The 18,429-nt window shown below is 39.4% G+C and overlaps 1 protein-coding gene across 1 annotated transcript in view; it reads left to right on the forward strand.

The window, feature by feature from the left end:
• Positions 1–17,948, forward strand: part of MICAL1 (microtubule associated monooxygenase, calponin and LIM domain containing 1) — a 64,708-nt gene extending 46,760 nt beyond the window's left edge. Inside the window, exons 19-24 of the mRNA XM_060773203.2 lie at positions 1,964–2,055; positions 3,875–3,973; positions 12,093–12,186; positions 12,318–12,417; positions 14,066–14,139; positions 16,119–17,948. Coding sequence (XP_060629186.2) covers positions 1,964–2,055; positions 3,875–3,973; positions 12,093–12,186; positions 12,318–12,417; positions 14,066–14,139; positions 16,119–16,273 — 614 coding nt within the window. The 3' untranslated portion in view covers positions 16,274–17,948. The remainder of the gene's footprint in view (positions 1–1,963; positions 2,056–3,874; positions 3,974–12,092; positions 12,187–12,317; positions 12,418–14,065; positions 14,140–16,118) is intronic.
• The last annotated feature ends 481 nt before the right edge of the window (positions 17,949–18,429 follow it).

The following is an 18,429-nucleotide window of genomic DNA, read 5'->3' on the forward strand; positions in this document are numbered from 1 at the left end:
AGGAAAATTGTATTTATATATCTGTGGAAGGTCCAGGGTAGGATAAAGAACTCTTGTCTGTTGGAGCTAGGTGTGAATGTTTCAATTGGCCACCTTGATTAGCATTTGATGGCCCGACATTATTTAGGTATGGCTTGTTACTGCCTGGGAAATTCTTTTGTTGAGAGGTGATTAGGTGTTCCTGATTGTTTTTTGTGCTTTCACTTTTTCTCGTGGGATTGTATCCTACATTCAGACAGGGAATGAGAGTTTGTGATGGTAAATATTTACGCTTCATCTATTGCTGTTTAAATAGAAATGTTGAGAGCTCCTCCTTATAAAGCAAACTTGCATGGTACATAAAGAGAAGCTGCTCATTCTGACCTTTCCCTCTGATTAATGTTCTATCTCCTCTAAAGTGACAAGTGGTGGTACTGGAGCAATCTCCAATTTATCTATTCAGACCAGACCAATTCAGGTAGCTTATCAGTTCCTTTTCTGCCCTCTGACAGCTGCTAAAATTTCCAGGACCTTGCATTGTGCTTGACTAGGAGTCTGAGAATCCCAAATTTGAATTCCGCATTCAGCTATGGAAACCCAATGGGTTCCCTTGGTCAAGTCCCAGTACCTCATTCTCAGAAGAAGGCAATGGCAAATCCCCACTAAATAAATCTTGCCAAGCAAACCTTGTGATAAGGTTTCTATAACTTCAAACCCAAGGCACATAGTAACAATAAATATTCCCATCTTCCATTTGGCACCATTTTCTTCCTTAATCATTTTTTTTATTAAGGGCCATAGTGTTATGCTTATTACACAGCATGGAGTTTCAAGTTCATTTTTCGATAAATGTATCAGAGCCTTGAGGGGGAGCATTACTTATAATGCAGTACTTGCCAGAAGAGGTTGGTTTATGTCTCTCTCTCTCTCTCTTTGTTAATCCTCACTTGCATTCCAACCAAAACAATCACTGCTACCCGCAACCTCCCCACCCTCCAAACGCACATCTTGCAGCTTTATGGAAAAGATCCTTAAGCCTCCAAGCCCACACACAAGAACTTCAGAATAATCGCCAACCTACATTAGTGCTTTTGTAATTAAAATATGAGACTTAGTGACATGCCACACAAATACCCTGACATGTAATTTGGCCATTACACACAAGCCAGAATCCTTTTGCTGACTTTTGCCAGCTTAATGCTCTGGCTTTTGGAGTTGCGCACATTGGCAGGGGGACGGAGAGGAAACTATCTTCGTTGCCATAGGAAGCTGCCCTGCCAGCTACTGAGCAGCTTAAGATCAAATAGGTTAAGCTTGCTCTCTTGACAGACATTGCTTCCTAAGCCAGTCAATCTCCATTGCATTTTACCCCTCCCACTGCACTATTGCTACATAGTCACTGCCATCTATGCCAGTGGAATTACGTTGCCCCGCAGTCATCATATTGGTGCCATATAACTTCTACTCAGACTGCATTCTGCGGCCTCAGTCTATGCAACACATTGTTTGACTTTCAAAAACTCATTGTCTCATATCTGACATCAATAACTGGGGGTACTTGCAGAAGAAGTTTGCAGGATGGACGAGGAACACCTGCAGTCCATATTGAGTCTGTGACCCACAGTTTCTTATCCCATCCCACAAAGAACCACATGACCTTTATGGCTGGCATACTGTGATATGCTTCGTGGATGTCTCACATGAATTATAGTATTTCTGTGAAGCAATTCTGCTGGATTTCAGACCAGTAAAGAAACATCCATGCTTCAAATGTTGTAGCACTTTCCTCTGAGGCTGATAAGTACCATAGACACGGAATGAATGCCCTCAGGGCTCCACTTGGATGTACAGCTGTAAAACATGTTGCCACTCTGCCCACAAACCTAGGGAGGCCCTACAGTGCCATCTAAGTTGAGGTCAATGTGAAGGTGAATTAATTCTCTTCTAAAAGCTGTGTGTTACCATAAATGTTGTTCTTTCACAGACTCTCTGGAGATTGGCAGTGAAAGTGAAGAAGAGGAGGAAGAGGAGGAGGAAGAATATGAACCAGGGAGCCATGATCTTGGAGCAGAGATTGTGAGTCTAAATTTGAATTTTGCTAGAGCAGAAATCTTATAATCACTCTCAAGTCTAAAAGAGCCTTGTGATCACTGCATCAACAGATACTTCTAATTTATAAAATAAAAAATCCACTGTTAATAATTGACAGCCTGAGCCAGCCCCTTTGTTGCATAAGGGGATCTTGCTTCTGCCTGTCACACTAGTGATCAGAGATCACTTATAGGAGGGAATACGGTTATCAAGTAACTTCCTGATCAACCGGAATACACCCCTAATTGACCAGTGCACCTGCTGCCTGGTAAGTGGGAACTGGGGAGATGGAGAGCCACTTCTTAGCACCATAACTACTATGTTTATGCATTTGTCACTCCCCAATAGGATTCTGGCCATCATTTTTAACAAATCTTCCTTCCTTCCTTCCTTCCTTCCTTCCTTCCTTCCTTCCTTCCCTCCCTCCCTCCCTCCCTCCCTCCCTCCCTCCCTCCCTCCCTCCCTCCCTCCCTCCTTCCTTCTTAGCATTAGTACAGGCAATTTTGAACCCCTTAATAATTATTAATAATATTATTATTATTTATTTATTTATACCCCGACACCATCTCCCCAATGGGGCCACCATCTCACAAGGCAAGAAATGATGTGGTGTGGCTAGCTGGATGAGCTCCCTCTGTCAGCTCCAGCTCCCCATGCGGGAACATGAGAGAAGCCTCCCACAAGGATGGTAAAACATCAAAAAAACATCCGGGCGTCCCCTGGGCAACGTCCTCTCAGATGGCCAATTCTCTCACACCAGAAGCGACTTGCCGTTTCTGAAGTCGCTTCTGACACACACACACACACACACACACACACAAATGAAAGCTGATACCCATCCCTTCTGGCATCTTAGTGGATCTTAGTGGATAGCAGCAGTGCTGGAGTTTGCCCTCCCCATTCCCACACTTTTGTTTGTCTGTTGATTTCCCAGAAGGATCTGGCATAACACAAATGGGGGGTATTGATATTCTTCCAGAGGGGCTGAAAATAAGGCAGAAAGAGGGCAGGCTGCAGTTGGGCTGTGGACCCACAGGAACAAAAAGCATGTGTGTACTAAAGGATGACTAACAAGACTCTGGCAAAGTCTTATAGAAAGCAATCTCCACTGTAAATACAAGGAACACCCTGTCTGCTTTACAAATTGGAGGTTGAGTCAGTCAGTCCCTTAAGGTTCTTACAGCTGCAGGATAGTCTAGCCCCCAGGAGTCAGTCTTTACTCATACAAGCCTCATTGTTTTCCCACTGGATATCTACTCTAGAGGGATTGGGAGAAGGGTGAATGCTCTTTATAGCTGTGTGCAAGTAGTGAGGCTATAGCCTGAACAGCCCCAAAGTTTGCTCCATTTTAAAAAGTTAGCATTCATTTAAAAATATTGTTGCTTTTTATTGTTGCATCTTAAGAGACCTTTAGGGTAGGTCATCAGCAATTGCCTTTGAAGATTAGTATATGTTATTATAAGTTGAAATAAGCCTATGTTACCTGAGTATGCAAGAAATGATAACAATATGCTTATTAGAATGATAACAATATGCTCATTAGAAGAAGTTGAGCAAGAGCAAATATATTACCAATATCTGGGGGGGGGGGGAGTCCCTTCCCTTTCCCTCTCCCTCCTTCTCCCCTTCCTCTTTTATAGTTTGTTGACTTCTTGTTAATGTAATTCATTTTTGGGGTGTTTTTGATACATTTATATGTTTGTATGTATTATTCTGTATGTGTGCATGCATTATAACATTGTTCCTTTTGTAGATATATATTTTTAAAGTAGATATTGTTATTGTCTTCTTATTGTTGCTGCAGTTTGGTAACTTGACTGAAGAGGGACAATATCCAACATGGAAAAAGACTTTGATACGACGAGCCCGAGATGCACAAATGAAGAGGTTTTGCAAAGCTCAGGTAAACACTTAAGACTGAAACAGCAGAAGGGCACATTACAAAATATAGCTGCTCCTGCTCAGCTTTAAGAAGGGGATAGCCAGTTTTTTAAACACATGTGGCATCTTTTACTTCTGAGGTCATGAAATGTCCAGTTCCAAGTCTTGATATCACCCCGATCCTGGCTTTAATGTGATATGCACAGCCATGTTCTCCTGCCCCTGTTTTGGAGCCCTGAAAGGATCCTATATAGCAGACATGGGCAAATTGGGTGTCATACCAACCCCAAAGCACATGCCCTGAAGCCGCCAGAACCCCCAGACCCAGTTGTCTTTAAAGTACTGATGTTCAGCTTCAATTGAAGACTAATCCCTTGATCATCCCCACTAAAGGCTGCAAACGGCATGGTTTACTTTCTTCACCTCCGCAGAGCTTCCTAGCACCATAAAACCCAGAAAAAAGGGATTAAGATTGGCCATAATGATGGCCACCAAAACATTATGTTGCTCCCCTATTAAAGCTGAGGTGGGGATAGTTACTCCTGCCCTCTCTTCAATTGCACACTCTTTCTGAACAGGTCTCTCACACAGTCTTTCCCCCATTGCTCTAGACCACCATAGATTTTATTTACTTGTCTGGGACTTCCGGGTGCATGCTCATGGCGGAGAGACGCATGCACTAAAGCTCTGCAAAGTGTGTGAGCGATGGGGCTGGTCGGGTAGAGCTTGGCTCCCTTCCCCTCTGTGGATCGAGGCAGAGAGGAACAGCGAAACCGGGTGGGTTAGCCGACGGTCCAAAAGGGGGTCCCCTCCTCAAGAGAGGATCCCTGAACGGACCCGGTATTGACCCCAAGGTACGGCGGATCGCCCCAAACGCAGTGGACAGTAAGTCTACATTTCTCCGACCGCATGCTCTTTTAAAGCAAAAGAGAAGGAGAGGAGGAGGTAAGAATAACTATAAGGAAGGAGGGGGTGTCGGAAAAGAACCTTAAAGTCTTTCCCTGGGAAAGAAAGAATACTTATGAAAAAGTCAAGGGAAAGTAAGAAGAAAAAAGGAGGAAGAGAGGAGGTACCAGAGACAAATAAATAAGCAATAAAGTATTGAAAAAGAACTTTGGTGAGGTCTAAATATAGCTGGAGAATACAAAAAAGGAAAACAAGAAAAGTGGTGGAAAAGTGGGAAAGATAAGGAAGCCTAAAGCATAAAGAGTCTAAAAGGAGCCTGAAAGAGTCTGAAAAAAGAATCTGAAAGAAGAATCTGATAGAGTCTGAAAGAAATTGAAAGGGTTTTGAAGGGAAGCCAAGATATAAGAAGATAAAGGGAGAATCGTAAATTACAGAATATACAGAGAATATAGAGTGACCTAAAATACGGAAGAGTGTGGAGGTGGGAGGATCAGAAAACAGACTTGGAAAAAGAACTTAAAGGGTTTAAAACTCAAACGAGTAACAGACAAGAGACTGGGAGAAATCGGGGAGGAACTGTGAACTGCAAAAGCAATTTAAAGCTCAAAATATATACTGAGCTATATTCAAAATTAACCCACAGAAACTCAAGAATTTACAGAGACTAGATAAATACAGAATGCAGGGAATCTCAAGGAAAGCTGTGCTAATGTTTATGTAATAAGGCAGTACTACAATATATATGTAATTAGATTAATTATAAACAAAAGAGGAAAGCTGACCTTGAGATAGAATTGTTGTGACTGTGAAGAGGAGGAGGGTGGAGTCCAGGACAAAAGCAGGAGGAGGAGGAGGACAAGCCGCCGGGGAACGCCACGAGGCGAGAAAGCAGGAAGGAGGGAGGAGGAGGAAGCCGGGGGATAGCAAATCCCGCGAGAAGACAAAAGGTCCGAGAATAGAAACGAGAATTGAGGAGTGAGAAGAAACCAGGAAGCCAGGAAAATAACGCGAGAAGTGAAGAGGCTGGGAAATAGCGTGAGACAGTGAGAACTAGAAGAGAGAAGATAGCGCGAGACTACGAAGAGAGAGAAAAAGCCGCGAGAACGGGAACAGGAACGAGAGTTGGACAAACCCAAACAAGGAAGTAAAAAAAAAAGGAGTCAGGAAAGAAAAGGGAAAAAAAAATAACGGAGAATAAAGGCAGGAAAGAGAGAAAAAGAGAAAGAACGAGGTGAGCCAAGGAGAGAAGAAGACGGACAAAGAAGGACTCAACGCAAAGGTGGTAAGATCGTGGGAGTTAATAAATAATTAGACCAGGCGGGCGGAGAGGAGAAAAAGAGAAAGGTTGAGTGGAAAGAAAGAAGAACAGAGAATAGTAGAAGAAAAGTGAGGAGGTGGAAGAGAGGCAAGAATAATTAAATAATAATAACAATAATAATAACAATAAAAAAGAAAAATATTTAATAAAAAATAATAACAATATAGAAGCATATATATAAGCATATATATACAACAAAAATTGATAAAAATTAACTGTGAAACTGCAATAAGAACAATATATCTTTGATTGAAGGGGAAAACAAAGGACAAAAATACCAAGAGAAGAACTGGTATATAGAAAAGTATAAAGGTGAATAAACCCTACAAGGAATAAAAATGTACAATACAAGAAATAAGACAGAGAAGACTGACAAGGCAGACAAGACAGACAAGACAGAAAAAATGGAAAAGACAGAAAGAGAGCAGAGAGAAACAAAAGCCACAGGAAGAAGAGTTTCTCTACTAGAGGAACAGAACCTGAAGGAACTTTTAGAAAAAATGACTGAAAAAGTTATGAAAGAGATTCAAACAGTAAAAGACAAACAAGACTTGGCACAAAAAACATCTAAAGAACAAATGATGGAATTGAAGAAAGAAATAAAAGAAGAGATAGGAGGAGTTAAGAAAGAATTAACCCTTATGCAGCAAGAACTAAAGGAATTAAAAATGGAAAAGAAAGAGATTAAAAAAACACAAGAAGGTATGCAAGAAAAAATGAAGAATCTAGAACAAAAAACGGCAAGACTTGAAGAAAGGTGTGAGAGAATGGAAACAAAAGAACTGGAATTTCAGTTGAGACTGAGAAACATAGAAGAAGATCCAAAGGAGAACATAAGAGACAAAGTGGTGGAAATATTAGCGGAGTTAATAGAATATACAGATCAGGAAATGCAAGATCAAACAGACAGAGTTTACAGAGTGAACACGAATTTCGCAATGAAGAACAGAGTTGCTAGAGACGTGGTGGTGCACTTTGCAAAAAAGACAACAAGGGATGAAATTTTGAAGATAAATAATAGAAGAACAGTCTACTACAAAGGAAAGAAAATCATTATATTAAAGGAATTCCCGAATGCAGTAATCTCAAGAAGGAGAAAATATAATTTTCTAACAGAAGAGTTAAAAAGATACAGGATAAGGTATAGATGGGAACGGGAAGAAGGTCTAATGGCCACGTATAAAGAACAAAGATACTGGATTAAGAATGTAGAAAGAGCAAAAGAGTTCCTAGAGAAGATAAGAAGAGAGGAGGTAGAGACGGAGAGAAAACTAAGGAGAGAAAAGATGAAGAAAAGAGACAAAGAGGAGAGAACAGAGGAAAGAGACAATGATAAGGAAGATTTAGAAAAGAAGGGAGAGAACGAAAACAAAGAGTTTAACAATAACCAAGATGGACCAGAAGGGAATGAACATAGAGTAGAAGATCAAACAGAAGAAGGTGCGCAAGGAGGACAAATAGAGGAAGAGAACGAGGAGGACAAAGACGGAGAGGAGGTAGAGGAAGGGGAGAAGATTGGCGAAGAGGAGGAAGAAGAAGACACAGCAGAACAAGAAAAACAAGGATGAATGAGTTAAAAATATATACAAACAATGTTAATGGTATTAATGCACCGGGGAAAAAGAATAAAATATTTAACAGATTGAGAAAGAAAAGGTTTCATATTGTGGCACTACAAGAAACGCACATAAAGCAAGAACACATAGCTCAATTAGAAAATAAGGGATTAGGACAAACATTCGTATCAGCAGCTCCAGAAAAAAAGAAGGGGGTGGTAACATATATAGATAAAAACATACCAGCAGAAATCGCCTTCAAAGATGAGGAGGGAAGAATATTAGGAGTCAACATCAAAATTAAAAACCAAAAAATATTAGTTTGCAATATTTATGCGCCAAATGAATCGAAAATAAAATTTACAGAAAATCTCAAGAAATATATAGAAGATCAAACATATGACCAATTGATAATTCTAGGAGACTTTAATGGGGTTATTGATAGGGATCTAGATAGAAGTAAACAAAATTATATAACAAAAAAAAGCAAAGACAAAGGGAACCTACCAAAAGTATTGACAAAGTGGTTAGAAAAATTAAAACTAAAGGATATATGGAGATTTAAAAACGGTAACAAAAAGGATTATACATATTATTCGGCCAGATTTCAGAACTGGTCAAGAATTGATATGGTATGGGCATCACCACAAATTTTAGGGAAAGTGACCAGCATACAAATTGTACCCAGAATAGATTCAGACCATTGCCCTATTGAAATAAAAATGGAATTAGCAGAAAAAACAAGGAGATGGAGATTAGATGAAAACCTAATAAAAAAAGAAGAAGATATAGAGAGACATAGAAAAACACTACAGGAATATTTTGAGATAAACGACAATCATGAGACAAATATATTGACATTATGGGAGGCAAGTAAAGCAGTGATGAGGGGGAGTTTTATAAAACAAAAGGCAATAAAAAATAAGCAAAAATGTCAGAAAACCAAGGAAATCATGGGAGAAATAAGAAAGGAAGAAGATAATTTAAAAAGAAACCCAAAGAAAAAAGAGATAATAAGAAAACTAGAATACCTGCGCAAACAAATAGACCATTTGGAGTTAGAAGAGAGAGAAAAACAATTGAAATATATAAAACAAGACTACTTCCTGAACGCAAATAAATCAGGAAGATGGCTTGCCAACAAATTAAGGAATAAAAAGGAAAAATCATACATAGCTAAGATAAAAAATGGGGACATAGAATATACACAGGAGGAGGAAATAAAAAAACAATTCTTTGACTTCTGCAAAGAATTATATCAGGATGAAAAAATTGATCAGGAAAAAATTTACCAATATCTAGGGAAACAGAAAATACAAAAAATAACAGAGGAACAAAGAGAAATATTGAACAAAGAAATATCGGAACAAGAAATAAGAACAGCAATAAAGAATCTAAAACCCAACAAGGCTCCAGGCCCAGATGGCCTATCCACAGGTTATTACAAAATATTCCAACAGGAACTAGTACCCTATCTAAAGGAAGTAATGAATAACATAAGAATAAATAAGGAAATCCCCAACTCATGGAAACAAGCCAATATAACCGTAATATATAAAGAAAATTCTAATCCAGAGGAAGTAAAAAACTATAGACCCATTTCCCTGTTAAACGTAGATTATAAAATTTTCAGTAATATTCTAGCGGAGAGATTGAAGAAGGTACTCAATACATACATATATGAAGATCAGGCAGGGTTCCTACCCAATAGATATCAAAAAGATAATGTCAGGACAATAATTGACCTAATTGAACACTATGAAATTAATCACCAAAAAAAAGTAATGTTTATGGCAATAGACGCTGAAAAAGCGTTTGACAATGTTAATTGGAATTTTTTTAAAAGTTTAATCAGAGAAATGGATATGGGCTACTATTTCCAAAATGCGGTGGAAGCAATATACGAGAATCAGGAGGCGAAAATCATAGTAAATGGAGAGGAAACTGAAAAAATAAAGATAGAGAAAGGAACAAGGCAGGGATGCCCATTATCCCCCTTAATATTTGTTCTAACACTGGAAGTGTTACTGAGGAAAATAAGAGAGGAAAAAAAATTGTCAGGGGCGAATATCCAGGGACAAGACTTCAAATATAAAGCTTTCGCTGACGACATAATATGTATTATAGAAAACCCAAAAAACAAATTAGATCAATGGTTAGGAGAAATAAAAAGTTTCGGAGAAGTGGCAGGATTCAAAATCAATCTAGAAAAAACGAAAGCAATAACAAAAAATATAGATAAGAAAGAACAAAAAGAAATAGGGAAAAAATGGAATGTACAAATAGTAACCAAATTAAAATACTTAGGAATATACTTGACAGCGAAGAACCTACACCTGCTACAAAATAATTATTTAAACAAGTGGAAGGAAATTAAAAAAGATATGGAAAATTGGAAGAATAAAAATTTATCATTATTGGGTAGGATAGCAACAATTAAAATGAAGATATTGCCGAAAATGATATTTATTTTTCAAAACTTACCAATAATAAGAAATATGAAATTATTTAAAGATTGGAACAGGGATATAACGAAATTTATTTGGAATAATAAAAAATCAAGAATCCACTACAATAATTTAATAGAACAAAAGGAGAAAGGAGGGCTAGCAACCCCAGATCTAAAATTATACTATGAATCAAGTGCATTAGTTTGGGCAAGAGATTGGGCACTGCTAAAAAAGAAAAAATTATTGACACTAGAAGGAACAGATCTTAGAGGAGGGTGGCATCTTTATATGTGGTATAAAGGGAAAGATAAAGAAAAAAATTTTGGAAATCATTTTGTGAGATCCGCAATTCTAAAAGTATGGGAAAAGTATAAAAAGAAATTCTACACAAAGACACCGTTATGGGTGTCACCATTAGAGGCATATCAAAGGAGATGTATGGGGTGGAACGACTGGCTAAAATATAAGGAAATTTTGAAAAATTATCAAGGAGAATTAATTCTAAAAGAACAACAGGAACTAATTACCATAGATAGGAAAGTATCATGGTTACAATATTGGCAAATTAACGAGAGGTACAAGTTAGATAAAGAAGTAGGATTCTCAAAAGGTAAAGAATTTTGGGATAGAATATTGGAAACAGAGAGAAAACTAATAACAAAAATATACAAACAATTATTAGAATGGCAATTGGAATCTAAAAAAGATAAAAACTATATGAAAAGATGGAACGAAAATTTAAGAAGAAATATTAGACAATCAGAGTGGGAAGAAATTTGGAGAAAAAGATTAAAATATACATACGCCACTGATCTTAGGGAAAATTGGATAAAAATGTCATTAAGATGGTATCTGACCCCCAAAAAATTAGGGAAAATATATAACAACACAAGTTCGACCTGTTGGAAGTGTAAGAAGAAAGAAGGCTCTTATTTCCACATGTGGTGGACCTGCGAGAAAGCAAAAAGATATTGGAAGATGATACGAAAAGAAATTCAAAATATGCTAAAAATTAAATTACCAATGAAACCAGAATTGTTCCTGTTAGGAATGTATGACAACAACATGGAAAAAAATAAGGACAAGATCCTATTCCTAGCAGTAACGGCTGCAAGGATGTGTTACGCAAAAAAATGGAGACAAACAGAAACACCGGAAGAAGATGAATGGATGATAAAATTGCTGGATATCAGCAATCTAGACAGACTCACTTTTCTATTATTGAAAAACAAAGAAACTGGAAGAAAAGAAACAGACTGGAGAGACGTTACCAAATATTTAAAGGACAAGAAGAAAGAGATATTGATCTAGAGACAGGAGGAGAAACGAGGATGAAAACCATAGAGGAAGGGAAAGAAAGATAGAAGAGAAGAAAGATAAAGAAGATTACTTTTTATTCTTTTGTCTCTTTTTTTTTTTTTTGAAAGAGAAGAACGAACAGAAGATTTTTGGAAGACACCAGGAGGTCAAGATTTTTTCTTTTAATTTTTTTTTCTTTCTTTTTCCCTTTTTTGGTTCCCTTTTTTTTTCCTTTCCCTTTTTTGTTTCTTTCCCTTCCCTTTTTCTCCCTTTTTTCTTCTCATTTCTTTTTATTTCTACCCTATACCCATCCCCTTATTTTAATGCTATTTGAAAACTTCAATAAAGATTATTTAAAAAAAAAAAGATTTTATTTACTTGTCTCTCACTGTTGCTGATATTTCTGTATTTTGCCACCAAAGACATGACATTCTAAACTGGTCACTCCATTCCATTTGCTAAATAAGTAAACACTTGACTGCTATCCCAGCCCTGGAAGGGCCCTGTCTATCCCAGCAGGCACCCCCCCCCCTTTGCAGCCAAAGTGAGAGTCTTCCTATTTTCAATATCCTCCTTTGCTTTGACTAACTCTTGATCTCTTGGGCTTTGCAGTCAATCCAGAGGCGGCTAGAAGAAATTGAAGTGACTTTCCGCGACCTTGAGAAACAGGGGATCAAACTGGAACGTTATTTACAGGAAGCGGCAGGTGAGAGATTGGACCACCTCCAAGACATATAGAAATGAGGCAGTATCTTATGGACAATAGCTAGCAAGAAGCTAAAACTGCTTTGTATTTCAGCTCTGTTAGAATAATTTCTCACCTCCTTTATCCTCCAGGAACAGAGTCTGAACTGAAGAGGGCATGGATGAGCCAGTTGCTCTCACTGGTCCAAAAGAAGAACAGCCTGATGTGTGAAGAGTCTGACCTCATGATTGCGTAAGAAGCTGATAGATCCTACCATTTCTTACCTAATACTCCATAGAGGGATTGGCCCAGCCCAACAGCAGCTTACTGGGTTAGAGGGCAATTCTCAGGAATCCTAGAATGTCTGAGGGGAAAGTACAACCCATAGGCTGCATATGACCCCCTAGGGCCTTTTTTGTGCCCCTGGGCCTTTTTAAAAAAATACCCACTATGTCCTGTTGGGGAGGATATGGGGGAAATGCCACTTTAATTGCCTCTCCTCCCCATGCTGTTAATGTCCAGGAGAAGCCCTTTTTAAAAAAAAATATAGGCATGCTTTCTGATTGCTTACTGTTAAGAAAAATGCCTCTATATTGGGTCTGGAAACTGGGCTAATGCTGTCTGTGAGCAAGCCTTGAAATATCCTTCAGCTTCTTTTGTGATGCCTCCCATAGCATCCCATACAAGTATACTGTTTTTAATGTCATATAATGATCCTTTTCCTAAACCAGAAAAGCCATCCTGTTGAATAGTGTACAAACACATTCACCATACCAAATAGCAAACATAATGGGAGTGCGAAAGGTTGGGGTTTTATAGTGGTATATAATCCTCTCTAAGGAGCTCCCAATGGTACAGCGGGTTAAACCGCTGAGCTGCTGAACGAAAGGTTGGTGGTTCAATCCAGGGAGCGGTTTGAACTCCCACTTTCAGCACCAGCTTCTGCTAACCTAGCAGTTCGAAACCTTGCAAATGTGAGTAGATCAATAGGTACCGCTCAGGCGGGAAGGTAATGTCACTCCATGCAGTCATGGAGTCCACATGACCTTGGAGGCATCTGCAGACAACGCCAGCTCTTTGGCTTAGAAATGGAGATGAGCACCATTCCCCAGAGTCGGACACAACTAATGTCAAGGGGAACCTGATCCTCTCTTTTCAATGCATTGCTCTCATCTTGTTTCTTTTAATCAGTTTTTAACAGCTTTCATTTGGTCAATTTTAGATAGTTGAGTTTTTAGAAATAAAATCATGTATCCATAGACTGTCATGGGTTATTTCATGAAGCTAAAATGATTAATTTTACAATACTATTACAGCAGGCAGTATGTACCAACACTGGGAACTCTTTGAATTAACCCAAGCAGCCTATGGATACGTATCTGCCATTGGACCAACCCTAATGGCTGGAATCATTTTGGTTAGTCTCAAAAAGAGCAGATCAATTGAATCAATTCTGGAATGGTGTCAACGCATAGGAAATCCTATTGATTTAGTCGTTCTGCTCTAATTGTGAGAAATACTAGGATTTTGTCCAATGTTGAAAATCTTGCTTACTGTTGTATAAGAAACATTTCTCCTGTCCTATCCTGTGTTTAGTGAAGATTCACTAAATAGTGCAAGTATCTGTTACCACAAGGAACACATGCAGTGTCTCTGGAGTCTCCCTGACTGGAGTCAGGTACAGCACACATAACTAATTCATGACTGCTGTCACTCCTGCCTTCTAGCTCTTCCTCATTAGGTTTTAGCTTATAAGGCTACTTGAGCTCATAGTGTAGAGAGAATAGCTAGTCACCAAAAGGAAATGAATGGAGAGGCCTCACAGGGGAGGGCATCCCTTGTGCTTCATGAGTTTCAGATACCCAAGCAGTTCTCAATTCTCATTTCTTTTGCCTCCTAGGGTGCAAGAGCTGAAGCTAGAAGAGCAGCAATGCCAGTTGGACCAAGAACTACGCCGGTACTATAATATGGATGGTAAGAATTAGTCCACAGTTCTGCTGAGGCATAAATAAATACTAAGCATAGTCAAGGGGCATGCGAAACATTACAAGTTTTTTGTGAACAGAGCAAATTAAACTCAGAAGGTTTCTTGGTTGATTGTGTTGGCATGACTCCCAGTTTTAGAGTAAATCAAGCCCAACCTCTTGCACAACATGATGAAACAGCCATACTTTGAATGTATCACATGATGAGAAAGATAATAATGCTTGGCAAGGTGGAAGACAGTGGAAAAGGAGGAAGGATGCATTGGAAGTGGAGAGTCAAGAAAGCCACATCCTTGAGTGTGCATGACCTTAGTAGCGCTGTAAGTGACATGATGTCTTGGGACATGTCTCATTCATCCACCACCAAGTTGAAGCCGACTTCCCACCTAACCACTGTTGTGCATCTGGGGAACTAATAGCAGCCTTCAATCTCAACTCCAGAGAGAGGGGAAAGTTTGATTCTTCTCCAGGTGCTCAAAGGATAGCTACTCTGATTACATTTAGTCAGTGTTTCCTACCATGGTGCTACCTTTCCAGCTAAATGGCAGCTGGGCAGTCCCAGTGAGTGTGGGAGCAGAGCTGCACCCAAAAGCTTCCAGTTACCCTGATTATCTGGATAGCTACACTGGTTATTTTCCATCAGTGTTTTCTACCATTGCACTATCTTTCCACGGTGCTGGGTCTGAATGCTCCTATGAGGCAAGAGGATATGCTGATGGAACTATTGCTGCTGGCAGGGCCTCTCAGGCCCAGAGGGTTTTATTGAGGAGCCAGATTAAGGTTGCAATCCTTTGTGATCCAACCATAGAAATTCTGCACTGAATTGTAGCTGGAAATTTACCAACCTCTACTGCAGAGTTGCTACAATCCCTCATACTATTCTTTGCCTGGCAAGAGCAGTAGAGCATAGCCAGATGCTTCTTTGATGTCGATCTCAATCCCGGCATGGATGGGCTGCAGGGATGGAGGAGGGAGTACCTGCCTACATATTGACTATAAAGAGCCATATGTTGGCATAGGATTAACTCCCGCAGATGCAATTAATAAGGTGCCCCTTCAATATGATGTATAAAACTATTGTGCAACAGCAGTAGCGTGGTGTTTGCATGTGACACTGGTGGATACAGGCAGTGGCCCATCAGGACTGTGAAGACAGAAGCAATGGTAAACCACTTTCTTTTACAGTGAAAATCCTATGATGAGACAGTGGTGCTGTTTGGTTTTGCACAAGATCTGCTGCCCACTTAGGACCACCTCTTTATTCTATTAAAAATGGTATAACTGACTAACATAACTGGTTTATGCACTGCACCCGATAGCTACCTGGAATAGCAACTGAGATGTCAGTTTTAGCTAGTTCAGTTTGTTCAGTACACAAGGCTGTAATTCTGGGAAGCTTCATTTAAAGTCATGTTAGCTTGCCTAGGTTCACTTTGCCCAACTTTATAGGAGTGCATTTGTCTAATTGTGATAAAAGCACAGGTTTGGCATCTCTGCTCCAAGTGGGTTATAAGTGATGGACATAATCTGAAGGGACCCTTTAATGTTTGGATAAAAGCCATTGATATCCAAGTGGAAATCCTTGGCAGCATTTTAAAGAACATTCAGTCAAATGTGCTAAAGCTTCTCTTCAAATCTACCCCATCAAAATTGGGGATGGGGGATATTGTCAGGTCCAAGTATAGAATGCCTACAGAACAATCTCTTAGTTAAATACTTCAACTGTAGTAGGTAATTGAAACACTCACCTTTCTGTTAACAGCAATGGTAGTGAATGTCTGGCCCTCCAGATCTTGAATTGCAGTTCCCATCGGTCCCAGCTAATATAGGCTGGGATGATGGAAATTGTAATATAAAATATCTGGAGAGCTATCAGTTGTTGGCTTTTGCTTTGCAACATTGTTTGACAGCATCCCACTTTAAGCTGTGTTGTGAACATGTTCTTTTTTAAAAACAAAAACAAAACAGAGTCTTCCAAAACTTGTGAGGACCAACGGGCAGAAAAGAAGATCCTGTCTCAACTGCTGGAGGTTGTGAATCAGCGCAGTGCCCTAATCGAGATGCAGGAGAACAAGCGTCTCAGTGAACTTTCTGAGCATGGTCCACTGCTGGGAAGCATCTGAAAATTTTAAGTCTGCTGGATTTAAGCCTTCTGAGACAAGAGGACCTTCTCTTTGTACTGAAGTTCTTTTGGTGCATACAAGAAAACAAGCTCCTCTTTAACAAAAAGTAGTCTTAAGAAGCAACTTTGCTGCCACAGGAACAGAAGAACTGTACAGATACTGTTCGAACTGTCACTGAAGCCAGGCCCAAAATGCAATGCTGCTGCAGTACAATGTAATCAGCACTCCTGCCAATATATCTATTGCATTCGATTATTATCCCAGATCACATGGGCAAGGTTCATGTGGAGTTTATTTTATTTGTTACATACCACTTACTACCTGAATTTTATTGGGCTGATAAATACAACAGAATCAAAAGCCATGAAATAAGACGTATTTTCTATCCTCAGATCATTACTTGATAGCCATTCTTTGGCATCAGAAGAGCAATCTGGACTGTAACATTGCTCCAGGTACCAAGTTGGCATGTTTCACCATGTACTAAGACAGGAAATGCGATTTATTCTGCCAATAAATACATTTTATTACATTGGATCTGATGACCAAAATCAGTGTAATGAAGGTATTTTAAAAACAAATGCCAGTGGAGAAGTGATGGGAAAGTTTTATGTATTTTAGTTGTAGTCTCCATGCCCTTCTTAGCCACCATTTTTTTCTACAATGTTTGTGACTCCTGTGTGCTAAATTGTGCTGTTGTCCTGTACCTTTGAAGATGGCAGAAGGGCCTCAGTTCATGGGTTGGCAATGTACAATAGCTCCCTGTTTCCTTTTGTCAAAGCTCTTCCCAGTGACGGCAATGCAATGCTGCCCCCCTCCACAGCAGGTTTGTAGGATTCTTGTTATGAGTACAACAGGCCCTCCACATCCGCTGAGGTTGGTGGTGCAGGGCCTTTGTACTGTTTTTTAAACTTGAGAAAACACTTAAAGAATCTCTAGGTCCGTCGGTGTGACAAGTTGTGCTGGAGGACCTCTAGATTCCTAGAGAAGTATTTTGTCTAGTATTTAATCGTCCTAGCACAACTCTATGGTCAACTTCAGGTAGGGGCTGCTCATAGTCACACTGGAGGAGCTAAAGATTCCTAGAAATCATATTAATCAAACCCGCAAAAGTTAAATCTGCAAATGCGAAGGACTGACGTACTGCTGTCTACCCTTCCTCTGCTAAGCTACCCAGAGATACATCCCGGTAGAAAACTAGAGAGGGGAGCAGCACCAAAAGAGCATAGAAACTGAAAGGTTTTGAAATAACATTACAGCTCCAAGAATCTCCAGGCTTGCATGCCCAAAATTTAATGGTCAAAACATCAATACAGTGGAATGGCCTAGGCCTGGGAAATCCCCTTATTATTCAACTCCTAAACATTTTGCATTGTGTATGCTTGTAATAGAAGCTATAAAGCCATACAAGTGTGGCTTAAATGTGATATCCCTGTAATGGTAGCACAGCCATAAGAGAAGCCGTATTAACTATGCAGAAGTGTGCATTTACCTCACAATAAACTGCTCCTGCAGAGAAGCTGCTGTTTATTTGTTACATAATCACACACAAGCTCCCCTCCTAATTAAAAAGAAAATGCTTTATGCTGTAATCAGAACGTGCCTGAATTAGTACAAACAGCTGTCCTTTTTACACAGTTCCTGTATCAATAAAGGCGCATGGAGTAAACAGGAAGTGGTGTTGTCTTTTCTTATTTCCTTTCATTTTGCAACAGAGGAACTAACCCCAAACATTGTTTCCTTGGTCTCTGTCAAGCCTTTGAGAACCCTAATGTCTATGCTGACCAACTCTCTACGTCTCAGAATTGAGCAAATCATTCCTGAGCAGTTCCCTATTTACGAGATTCTCTAGACTGATCATTTGCTTGTCAGGAAAGTGTGAAGTGGCCCTCTAGAAATGGCAATTCATCTTTTTTAAAGGCATGCAAACACCAGTAGTATTTCACAAATAAAAAATACAAATTTTTCAAAAATTAATGGAGTCCAAGTCACTTTTACTCGCAGGGGTAAGAATTTGACCCATTAAACCAGCTCAATGTTTGTTGTTATTTGTTCAGTCACTTCCGACTCTTTGTGACCTCATGGACCAGCCCACGCCAGAGCTCCCTGTCAGTCGTCACCACCCCCAGCTCCTTCAGAGTCAAGCCAGTCACTTC

The sequence above is a fragment of the Anolis sagrei genome, chromosome 4 (genome assembly GCF_037176765.1).
Source record: "Anolis sagrei isolate rAnoSag1 chromosome 4, rAnoSag1.mat, whole genome shotgun sequence".
Taxonomy (NCBI): Eukaryota; Metazoa; Chordata; class Lepidosauria; order Squamata; family Dactyloidae; genus Anolis; species Anolis sagrei.